The sequence below is a fragment of the Carassius auratus genome, unplaced genomic scaffold (assembly GCF_003368295.1).
Source record: "Carassius auratus strain Wakin unplaced genomic scaffold, ASM336829v1 scaf_tig00217432, whole genome shotgun sequence".
Taxonomy (NCBI): Eukaryota; Metazoa; Chordata; class Actinopteri; order Cypriniformes; family Cyprinidae; genus Carassius; species Carassius auratus.
Window position 1 is genome coordinate 68,310 of NW_020529067.1, and position 12,701 is coordinate 81,010.

General features: G+C 33.9%; 1 protein-coding gene across 4 annotated transcripts in view; it reads left to right on the top strand.

The window, feature by feature from the left end:
• The window catches only part of LOC113100959 (unconventional myosin-IXb-like), a 38,921-nt gene that overhangs the window by 14,402 nt on the left and 11,818 nt on the right, over window positions 1-12,701 (top strand). For 2 of the 4 annotated variants that reach the window (XM_026265443.1, XM_026265444.1), the window contains exons 3-15: window positions 4,456-4,550; window positions 5,923-5,985; window positions 7,605-7,704; window positions 7,831-7,931; window positions 8,023-8,152; window positions 9,200-9,289; window positions 9,375-9,491; window positions 9,577-9,711; window positions 9,800-9,921; window positions 10,014-10,155; window positions 10,288-10,483; window positions 10,733-10,808; window positions 11,601-11,693. In XM_026265443.1, the coding sequence (XP_026121228.1) occupies window positions 4,456-4,550; window positions 5,923-5,985; window positions 7,605-7,704; window positions 7,831-7,931; window positions 8,023-8,152; window positions 9,200-9,289; window positions 9,375-9,491; window positions 9,577-9,711; window positions 9,800-9,921; window positions 10,014-10,155; window positions 10,288-10,483; window positions 10,733-10,808; window positions 11,601-11,693 (1,460 nt within the window). Of the gene's footprint in view, window positions 1-4,455; window positions 4,551-5,922; window positions 5,986-7,604; window positions 7,705-7,830; window positions 7,932-8,022; window positions 8,153-9,199; window positions 9,290-9,374; window positions 9,492-9,576; window positions 9,712-9,799; window positions 9,922-10,013; window positions 10,156-10,287; window positions 10,484-10,732; window positions 10,809-11,600; window positions 11,694-12,404; window positions 12,519-12,701 lie in introns of all 4 variants that reach the window. The other 2 variants (XM_026265441.1, XM_026265442.1) reach the window with 2 other exon arrangements.

Genomic DNA, 12,701 nt, shown 5'->3' on the forward strand with positions numbered 1-12,701 from the left:
GATGGCCTGATGTTTGTGCTCAATGGCTGCGAGGCCGTGAATAAAAAAAACAGCTCTATCTGACAGTCATGTGAGCATCCCATAGTGTTACTTTTGAGTAATAGGATTCTACAGGCCTTTTTATGAAATGGCTTTGAGAACAGGGTCTTTGTTGATTCCAGATGGATTGTATGGATGGCTTATATTTCAGTGGCTGTGTGTATACTGTATGTAAAGGAGCAGTCTTATGCTGCATGATTAATGTGGCTGATAATATCTATACAAAGTTGTTTTGTGATATTATATGTACAGTAGTACACTTGTACATTATATGTTAGTATACAATGTATCTGTTTATTTTGTAAAAATGTTAACTATTTCTTAATCAATTGTATATTATGTGCAATATTGTAGTATAATATTAAAGCAATATCTAGTACAATTTCAAATAATTTATTGTCTTATTATTAGTAGTATTTAAACACTCACTTATAATTTATAGTAATTTAATTGTATAATTTATTTAAAATATGTAGATTAGTACATGTGTATTAATATACTGGATATAAAAGCATTGTACTAAAATATTGAGTTTAAATTATTTAATCGAAATGAACATTTTCATGTGTATACATCTATTATAAATGGTATATGTTTAAATACACATAAATATATAGTTTGTGCATTTATTAATTTATAATATTAATTTAATTATTTTTTGCATTTAAGTCTTCATATAAACATACTGTGTGTTTATGTAATAAACCTGTCAAATAATTTAAAATTGTATCATTTTTATGTATATACACACATTAAATAGAAATATATAATTATGTATTAGTGTTTGTGTGTATAGTATAATGTACTATTTTATGATTTTATAATAATTTAATGATTTAAAAATAGTTAATATAATTATAATTGTATTATTATTTAATTATAAATTAATCAAATAGAAATTATTATATTAATATTAATTGAAATTTAAATATACTGTGTAATATACATAATTTGTAAATAATAATAATTATAATAATGAGTTAAAAGGTATGTTCATTTATATCAATATTTAATTTAAGAAAGTTTTAGTGTGTATATATAATGTATACAGCATAATATATTTTATATATTAAAATTATTTTATAATTGTTTATTCAAATTGTTTAATTAAAAATCAATTAAGTTGTTATTAATACTAATATTTCTATATCAATATTTAGTTTCACATGCTGCTGTTGTAGTAGTGTTGGAGTTTTCCGAGTGACTCAAAGGGTCAGTCCTTGCTTCTGCTCAAACCCGATGTGTTTTGATGCCGCTGGCGAGCAGTCAGTTCAACTAAATGGGATTTATTGTTGTCGAAGTTCGAGTTTCGATGCGGAAGCAGAGCCTTGTGGCTTTGTCGTGGAAATCTGTGGAAAGCTGACTCCCAAATAACAGTGAAGAATAAGAACTAGTACAGACAGGTCTGCAGATTTCTGTCTTCTCCCCTGCCCCGTATTATTTCCTTTCCCAGCTCAGACAGAAAAGGCTTGAGCGTGTGCGCCGCAGTTGCGACATTCTGACAGAAAAATAGCCCGGTTGGCTTCTGCGGTCGCGCCGTTGTTTCCTCATAGCACTCGAGCCCTACACCAATCAGCAGGAGCTTGTGAGCTTGTGTTGTTTATCGAGTGATTGCCAACCGCTCGTGTCAAACCAAAACAGCTGGTCTGCTCCGTTTCTGACGGACTTCAGCGAGAGAGAGATCTTTCCCTTCTGTGTTTTTTCTGTGAATCTTTCTAAATGTTTCCGCGAGTTTAGAGCCAGTCCCTGCAAAGTCAATTCTGAGAATTGTTTCTGAATGCATTGCCAATGTATTTCTGAAACGCATTACAAAGACTGTGAACGATGTATTTCTGAATAGATTTAAAAAGTTTTTCACTGTGTTCAGGATATTGTGGGCGGGGCTAAAGAGTGGGTTTGATGACACACTGGAGCCCCCGAGCAATGGCCCCTCCCCTAACACTATAAGTAGAGCATTTTTGCAAACCATTCACCCGCTCAATCTCGAGTTGTCAGTACTGTTAGGACACACTAGGACATCGGTTCTCAATTCCAGTCCTCACGCCCCCCAGCTCTGTGTATTTTGCATGTCTTTCCTTAACACCTGATTCAGATAATCGGCTCATTAGAAGTGAGCTCTGTGCATGAACATTGACATGGTCCCTAAAGAGTGTTCATTGATTGAAGTTTACCTCACTTCGGAACATTCATTCACGGACAAGTGACATCATATACCTCTGTAAATAAATACAATTTAAATTCACGTCTTCAATGCATTTTGAATGGAACATATACGTTCGCTTCGAGCTGGAATCACGGCGGAATATCCTGTGATGTCCGCTTCACAAGGCACGTCTGAAACCATAAGAGAAACATACAAAATGATCGACCGATATATCGATTAACCGATATTTTCCCCGATATTTGAACATTTTACCATAATTGGGTATCGGTTTTGTAATATCAGATTTACCGATAAATGCCACAATCTGTCAGGTGTTATGAGAATTTCAAATTATTATGCAGTGTATAAACATTATCCAGTGAATTATTTTTGTCTCTGTAGCTATTAAACGACTTATAAACCTACTAAAAGGACGTTTTAAACTACCGTTTATCATGATTGATATATCATGCCTATTTTTATTAACATTTATTTTTCATTATCTGTATGTGCTTATTTTGTTTACTTATCTACTTTATTGTTTTATTTATTTAGTTTATTGCATTATTTTTATTTGTATACATTTAATTTATTTTTCTTTTAAACTTCATTTTTAGTATTTAAATCTTTTTGATAATCCTTTTTTCATCCATCTTTGTATTGACAACTAATGTTCATGTAGTTACAGAATACTAATGATAATTATCATAATAATGTTTTAATATTACATTTTTGTTATTAAATAGCCGATTTAAATTCATATTTTTACTTTATTATTAATACTTAATAAAAAAGATTTTTTTCTTCTTTTTTTGCTATTGTTTTTTTAGTAAATTTTGTTTACTTTTTGATTATTAATTTTCTTTCCAGAAATGTTCTATTTCTTCTATAGATTTACTTGTTTATTTTTATTTATATATTTATTAAAAACAGCATGGTCTGTGACATCATGAAGTCGTGAGTGAATCATAACGTTTTTGGGTGTACTGTCTCTTTAATCACAGAAGCTCTGATTGGTTACAGTATCTGCTTCAGTTTTTCCCAGTATTCAGCTGTGCGTATTGGAAGCGGGTCAAAGGTTGAGCGCGGGGAATCTTAATTAGGTTAGAGCCCTTCCCCCGGTCCGTCTGGAGCGGGACGGTTTTCCTCTGCTGGCTGGCACAAAGCCGCCCTCTTTAACATGCACAGAGCCACTTTCCCCACGGCAGGCCTTTTGTTGGCTTATTGAGGGATGGGGTGACCCTGCACCCTCTACTCTTCCCCAGCGGCCCATTAATAAAAGGGGGTCGCTGTCACTGTTTTTTGCACAGATGGGCAACCCCACACTGGAGGTGTGAACCGATGATTATGATAATGTGATAAGATCAAACTGCTCTTCACAAGTCAGAGCGAAAACTAGCATCCGACACGTTCAGGCAGATTGACTCAAATAAAGAGAATTGTTTTATTGCTCTCAGATGAGGACTGCATCTGAAACGGGTTTTGTTTAAAGCTCATTCATTCATTAATTTAAAACAAATTAAATATTAATAAAATGAAAAAATTATAAATTTTAATGATAAAAGTAATGTTTTAATAATTTGTTTTTCATTTAATTTAAATTAAGAATTATTATTAAAAACAATTATAATAATGTTTTAATAAAGATGTGTATTATGTTTTAAATCAAATAGTTTATCTATTACTGTTTTTTTATTCTATTTGTATTCAGTTTATTCTTTTTTGATCAATAATTAGTCATTAACATATTTATTTATTTAGATATTAACAGAAAGAATAAAATATATATTTATCAGGTTTGCAGTGATATTATTTATATTCTTTTAATTTTTTATATACTTTTTTTTGTTAATTAGTATTTATTATTATTATTATTATCATTATTATTGACCATAATAATGATGATTAATAATAATGTTAAATCTTTTATTATTAGCTATTATATTTTTTGTTTCTATTATCATTAATAAATGAAGGCAATAAAATGAAGATCATAACGAATTAATGTGCAAAATGTTAGTTACAATAATGATTAACCAATGATGATAATTAAATGGTGATTAATAATAATAATAATAATTATTAATAGTTAATAATCAATTTTTTATTATTATATATTTTAATTAAAATACACATTTAAACACACACTTAAGATTTTTCTCTTCACAAAATGTTATGATTAGTTTGCACATGCACATCTTGCTTAAAAAAAAAAAAAAAAACTAACACAACTTGTCTTTAAGTCATGCGTCCTGTTGGGTTTTCTTTTGCAGGCATTTGGCAACGCAAAGACGGCCAACAACAACAACTCCAGTCGATTCGGAAAGTTCATCCAGGTCAATTACCTGGAGAGTGGAGTGGTGCGCGGGTGAGTGTCTCGCTTTGATCGGCTTTATCAGCTGACGTCTGACGTCACACCGGCCACTTCCTCCGACTCACTTCCTCCTCAGAAGAGCAGCTCTTATCACAGATCGTTCTCTATGGTTTATTGTTCGTTCTGGCCAAATTTCACTTTTTTTTTTTTTATCTGAACCGCCATCTTAGTTTAGTTTATCTGTTTGTAGTCACCCTTTTTTGGCTTCTTTTCATTTCACTTGAGTGGTTTAATGTTTACTTGAGGTTTCAGCTAAACCTTTCCCAGGTGCAGTAAAAAATTAATAATTTAATCATCATCATGTATTGAATGAATAAATCTTTAATGACTGCATAATTTTTCAATAAAGAAATATATTTGACGTTAGAACTAAATTGGTAATTTTTAATATATATATATAAATACATATGATAAATAAATTACTTATAATAAATAAATGTAATAAATACGGTATAAAATAATAATTTAAAGTAAATATAGAAATACATTTTGATTAAAAAAATGAATATTTAAAATTATTTTAAATCAGCTTAAATTATACCATGATGTATAAATACATTTAAAATCTAAATAAATCTAATATCTGAATAATTAAATGTAATACAGAAATAATGTAAATAAAAAAATGTAATATATAAATACATTTTGATTAAAGAAAACTATTACAATGAATATCTAAAATTATTTTAAATCATCTTAAATTATACCATGATGTGTAAATACATTTAAAATTTAAATCTAATATCTGAATAAATACATTAAAAAAACATATAAAATAATAATGTAAATAAATAGTAATGTAATATTTAAATGTAGAAATTAATGTAGAAATACATTTTGATAAAAAAACTATTACAGTGAATATCTAAAATTATTTTAAATCATCTTAAATTATACCATGATGTGTAAATGCATTTAAAATCGAAATAAGTGTAATATCTAAATAAATACATTTAATAAATGAATAAAAAATAATAATGTAAACAAATAAAAGAAATGCATTTTGATAAAAAAAAAAAACTGCATTACAATAACTTTTTTTTCATGCATTACAGAAATGACAATGACAGTTTCACAGTATGATGATAAGGCAAAAATGTGCTTGATTGACATGTAAATGAGTCATAAAAATATGCCTGGCTAATAAAGTAAAAAAAAAATATTACAAGATATCAATGCAAAGTATGTAATCATTACAAAGTTAGTAAAATTGCAGTCCATCCCAGAACAGGTTGGTTTGGTTCTCTCTTAAATGTGAATGAGGAGCGTTCGCTGGTGTGCTCTACTGAGGATCTTCTTCTGGCCGTTCACCGAATGCACTTTGTGACGAAGACTGGCGTTTGACGTGTTTGTGGTTGTCTTTCAGGGCTGTGGTTGAGAAATATCTACTGGAAAAGTCACGTCTGGTGTCCCGAGAGAAGAACGAGAGGTACGACGTCCAAACGTCTCTTCTGTGCATCAGAAAGCGGCTTTGATGTGTAGTTCGAGACTGAGATGTTTCTCACCGTATCTATCGGCCCATCGCTCTCACAGCCGTTTCTGCAGCATTAACCGCAGTATTATCAGCTCTTATCAGCTCACCATGACTGCTGCAGAACCTGAAAAACAGAGGCCATGTTTCTCAACAACCTGATTGTGCGCCTGTGTTCAAAATACTATAAAATAGCTTTGACTAATTAGATAAGTAGCAAGTGGTTTTGGGATTTACCCTAGTGAACTGATTCATTCAAATGATTCAAATGGGGGAAATCCTATTGGACTAATAATAGCGTGATTTATGAGTGAAATGATTCATTCAAATGATTCGTGTAGATGAATTGGTCTAAAACTAAGATATTAAATTCTTCAAATTGAATGTGCATGTAAATAAATGGAATATCTAAATAAATTTAAATCATAGTTTTTTATATACAAAAAAGACTGTATTAGACTTGTAAATTAATTTGTACAAAAACAAGATAACGCCTTCAGATTTAATATATAAATAAATGTAATGTATAAATACTTTTAAATATATAAATGTGCTTTTGTTTTGGAAAATAATTTATTATCATTTAAATCAGCATAATTAAATATACAATTTTTTATGAATGAACCTGATTCATTCAAATGGTTCATTAAATTAACATTGTTCAAATGTAATACATAGAAAAAGTTTAAAAAAAACTGTATTAAAAATTAAATGCATTGGTAGATAAACAAGACATTACCTTTTGTTTATGTAAATGTATTTTAATGCATTAAAAAATATATTTATTTAAATCAGCATGAATTAATAGGACCATGATTTATAAATGAATTGATTCATTCTAATGGTTCACGACAAACAAGAAATCACATCTTTCAAATTCAATGCAGAAATAAATACATTTAAGATATGAATACATTTAAATAAGTATATAAATCAAGCTTAAAAGTTCAGGGAAAATGTATTTTAATTAATATTTTAATAAAATGAACATAAATATAGTGCTGAGATTCAGAGTGAATTGATTCATTCGAAGGATTAATGTAAATAAATTTGCCCAAAAACAAGAAATCCCCTCCTTCAATTTTAATATAGATTCAACTATAGAAATCAGTCCATATTTGAGGGAAAAACTGTATAGCAATGAATATTTTAAGTTACATTTGTTTACGAATTGATTCGTTAAGATATTTAATGTAAATTAATTGCTCCAAAAACAAGATATCGCCTTCTTTAATTTCAATATATAAATAACCAAATACACTATAGAAATTAATCCATATTCAGGAGAAAACCTGTATTACTATGGATATTGTAATATAAATCAGGATGAATAAATAGTCCCATTGTTGATGAATTGATTCGTTCAGATGGTTCGATGTAAATGAATTGCTCCTAAAACAAGATATCGCCTTTCTTTAATTTGCCTCAGTTTCATTATCGGCCTTTTATAAGTGAAATGTGGAGTGTAGCTAACTAGTTTTTCATAGCGGTAGCTTGTCTGTGGTTTACTTTTAATCATGAGTAGCGTGTAGCTTTTTCGAAACTCAATAACTCCTCGTTCTTTCCTCCTCGTACAGGAACTACCACGTGTTTTACTATCTGCTGGTAGGCGCGTCGGAGGAGGAGCGGCGGGAGTTCAGACTCCTGCAACCAGAAGAATACTTCTACCTCAAACAGGTCTTCTACAAATTAAAACACCCTCTCGTCTCCTAATATCACTGCTTGCTGATACTAGAATAGCTTGTATGTCAAAAACTGCCTTGGAAATTGCAACCGTTTTCCATTTTTGGTTTTCGTTTTCAGGAAAACTTTATGATAGAAGATGCAGACGACCTTCGCCATGACTTCGAGCGACTGCAGCAGGCGATGGAGATGGTGGGCTTCCTCCCGGCCACCAAGAGACAGTGAGTTAAACTCTCAGGACAGATGTCTTCAGACAGACGGGTTGTGTCGATGTTCAGAGCATCTGAGACTTTCATCTGTTTATCCTTGTAGGATATTCTCCGTCCTGTCGGCCATCTTGTATCTGGGAAATGTGACGTACAGTCAGAAGTCGTCCGGTAGAGAGGAAGGTCTGGACGTGGGGCCGCCGGAGGTGCTTTCCACACTTTCAGACCTGCTTAAGGTGAGTGCATTTCTCAAACTTTCCATCAGGGACGAGATTTCTGCTCGTTCATGAAGATTTCGGTGTTTTCCGAGATGAAGTACGAGTTTTCAAATACGTTAAAAATACATTTTGTCATAAGAATGGAATTATGGCTGAATAAAAGCTTGATTAGTTTGAAATTTGACAGCAAAGAAATATTGATATTTAAATGTTACAGTTGATCTGTAAAATATTTTTTATAAGATTATTATAAATATTTTACAATGCAATAACATTTCAATAGTCATGCATTCCTTTATTGATTTGTATAATTAAGTTAATAAAAAAATATAAAATAAATGATAAAATAAAATGTTATTTTGAATAATAATAATAATAATAATAATAATAATAAAATAAGTATTGGTTTATATATGCTGTTTTACTTTATTATTATTATTCAATAAACTAGTATTATTTCAAAACTAATGTTTCTTTATTTAATTTTTATAATTTAAAGTAAATATAAAAAATAAAATATATATAAAATATTACTAACTACATTTATTTATATATATATATATATATATATATATATATATATATATATATATATATATACAATAATAATAAAAGATAAAACTAATATATATATTAGTTTTATCTTTTATTATTATTGAATACACAAATGTCATTGCAATAGTAATATATTTCCTGATTGATTTGTTTATTTTTATCACTAATATATATTTTTAAATATGTATTTTGAATAATTAGTAGTATTTTATATCATTGTTGATTTTATTTCTAAACCCATCCCTATTATTGAGTACATATTGTATCCTAAAATAAAAAATTGTTATTGCAATAACTTTAAACTATACAATTTAAAATGTTAGTAAAACATTTTTTTATGTAATAATATTAATTAGTTATTATTGTGTAGTCCTATTGTAAAGGGGCAAAAAGGGACTTTCCTCCATATTTGTGCTTATCTGATTACATGCTTGTTTTATGCTCTTGCTAGTTTGTTGTATGTTTCGGATGTCACGTCTTAATCAAGCTTTCTTTGGCGTTTCGTTCCAGGTTAAGGAGGAGCCTTTGGTGGAGGCTCTTACTAAGAGGAAAACGGTGACCGTAAACGACAAGCTGATTCTGCCCTACAGCCACAGCGAGGTGCACTAGAGCCGTCCGCTTTCATACACCACTGTTAGCAGAGCACCCAGGTGTTTTTGTAGCTAAACGAGTGTCGTTTGTGTAGGCGATCACCGCTCGAGACTCCATGGCCAAGTCTCTGTACAGCGCCCTGTTCGACTGGATCGTCCTGCGCATCAATCACGCGCTGCTTAATAAGAAAGACATGGAGGAGTCCGTTTCGGTAAGATGCTTGAAACCGCAACAGTCAGAGTCTGCATTAAGGATGTTCAAGCTCTTACAGTCGTGTGGTTTCTCCATTATTTCAGTGCTTATCCATTGGCGTGCTCGATATCTTCGGCTTTGAAGACTTTGAGACCAACAGCTTTGAACAATTCTGCATCAACTACGCCAACGAGCAGCTCCAGTATTACTTCAACCAGCACATTTTTAAACTTGAACAGGTTAGTGAGCTGGTTTGCACGCTCGCAACCTTCAAAAGTCTCCATTTTATCCCAATTTGATCACACTATGTGGTTGGTCCACCTTCAGGAGGAGTATCAGGCTGAGGGCATCACCTGGCACAACATCGATTACACCGATAACGTCGGCTGTATCCACCTCATCAGCAAGAAGCCCACTGGACTCCTCTATTTACTTGATGAGGAGAGCAAGTAAGACCTGCATTGGTTCATTGCTCTCTGAACGTATTGTTTTTAAAGAGAAGCACCCGTTTTTGTGCTGATGTACATTTCTTTCTTCAAAGCTTTCCTCACGCCACTGATAAAACCTTGCTGGCTAAGTTCAAACAGCAGCACCAACAGAACCATTACTTCGTGCCAACTCCAGTGATGGAACCAGCCTTCGTCATCCTCCATTTTGCTGGGAAGGTCAAATACCAGATAAAGGTAATTTGTTTTGGGTGGGGTCAAGCCACATAATAAAAACCATTTTAAAAACTAAATTTAACAATAAGACTCCCGTTTTGTAGAATGACCCTGCTAATATTCCATCTTTTGCATGTGAATTTCCTCCAACAGGATTTCCGTGAGAAGAACACGGATCACATGCGTCCGGATATCGTGGCTCTCTTGCGAAGCAGCGACCGAGCTTATGTCCGGCAGCTGATTGGGATGGACCCGGGGGCGATGTTCCGATGGGGAATCATCCGCGCCTCCATCCGCGCATTGGCCGCCTTCAACGAGGCCGGCCGCCGCTGGGCAGCCAAGACTGCGGGTAACCCTTGGAGCGTTATGCATTACTTTCAGATTAGTCAAAACTTTGGATTTTCAGAGACTAAGGTGTTATTTATAGCTTGCATGTAAGAAAGCTGCCTGGTGACGCAAACAGTCTTATTTAGAAGGATTGCAGAATGATTAAACTAAGAAGGGATAATAGAAAATAAGCGAGTAAGGTTGTTTGCGAGACGTTTTGGGTGGAGTGTTGAAATCACTCTCTCAATGCTGTTTGTGTGTTGACAAACAGGTGTGGTCAGACCGAACTCCAGAGTTCCTCTAGGAGAGCTGCAGAGATCTAACGTGCCCATTGAGAGGATGTACCGGTAAGCTTTGGACTAGAAAAGAGAGCGAGAGAAAGAGGAAGTGTTGTGAGGAACTTGATCTCTTCCTGTCCTTTCTTTTGCCTTTGTGTAGCAGGTGATCATGTGACCATGCTCTCTCCACAAAGGCACATTGCAGGCCGATTTCTTACTGTAATCTCATGCGCTCGGTCCTATTTAAGCAAATAGAAAATATAACAGCATCTATAATGAAAAACATGACAAGCTCATATTCAATCTCAAACCCCCCCCCCCCCCCCCCCCCCAAAAAAAAGGAAATATATTTTGCATGGAGAAAATATTTTCTCAAAATAATTTCTTGAAAAGCATCGTAATAAGTAGACAAAATGCAAGAAAAATAAACATTTTATTTACTGAAATACCAGTATATCAAGTGAATCACAATCATTGAAGACAATACAACAAATCCCATTTAATATATATTACAATGAAAATTGGATGGGATGTGCTTAATTGTCACGAAAATATTGGTTAATTGTTTCATGGTTTGTAAATTATCCATTTTATTATTATTTTGTGGTCCCATAACCAGGACATGTTTATGACATATTAGAAAAAAGAATCACTTTAATAAATGTACTTGTTCCTGCAATGTCCCTGTGTTTTTCCTCTGGTGTTTGTCAAGGGTTTTCCCCTCAGTTACTGACCTGTGATCAGTTTCACTGAAGTTAAAACCGTACGGTCTGTAAAGCTGGTCATAGATCAGCACCTGCTGGTGGCGTTCGCCCTCGGGTGACTGTGTGTGTGTGTGTGTGTGGTGTTTATTTTCTACAGCCATGCTCCTATGCTTGATTTCTCCTTTGATCATTCAGAGGAGCGCCCTCTAGAGGCTTTTGAGGACATCTTTGCTAGTTGTGAGAGTAAGAAGTAAGTGGACTTGAGCAGAACATCGAGGTCAGACAGGGAGAGCTTGGCAGCTTGGGAAGGCTGGGTTTCCGGTTTTCTGAGCAAACTCAAATACCACATTCAGATGTCCGCAGAATCCAGAAGCTAGCGCTCTTCTCTCTTTATATGATCAAAGGGCTGGCCAGAGTTTGTATTTAACCTGGTTTGTTCAAAGAAATCCACAACATGTACTCCTAAATCCCAGTTTGTGAGGTTTATTACCTCTTAGCACTCCCAAGTGGAAAGGAAACCATAATGTGTCCTTTTAAGGCGTTTATTACGGAAGCGAGTTCTCTTCCTGGTTTGCTGTCCCCAGCCCCCGGTGCCAATCTTATCTGTTTGACCTCCTATTGTTCTGATCCGAGTGGTAAGTGAACCAATGCATGAGTCCAGGCCTTTGCTGAGTGGGGTGGCGACCCCCGTTTTAACACCCCGTCAGGTCGAAACCAGAGTAACAACAGCATGGATTCACCACTGAACCCTGAAGTAATAGTTCACCGAATTAAAGACCTTTTCGAATTTAACACACTTGCCTGCATTTGTTTATTGTATGTGATTCCTTTGTGGAGGGTGTTTCCTTGTGCAAAAGTTGGTTAACCACATTGGTGTTGGGTTCCTGTACTTTCCCCTCCCCGTTCAACTCACCTTACACCCTCTGTCTCCTCCCCCTACCTTTTTACTGGGCTGAATCAGGGACATGCATGCCCAAATCATCAACTCCATTAAGGACTTGCAGTTGGATGGAGAAGATCCACGTAAGCTGCTGCAGTCCTGGGGTCGCCTGCGGTTCCCACGCCACGTCCTCCAGTGAGTTTGACCGCTGACTCCCCTCTGGCCCAGAATGGATGGGTCCACCTTGCTTGACCCTTCATGCCTTGACATCATCGGTTGGCATGGAAGCCAATGCTTGAGGCCCTTTGCTAAGCTTAGTTCTGAAACATTCCCTACTCCCAAACTTTCCCAAATATGCACCATTATTTATCGGCTCGT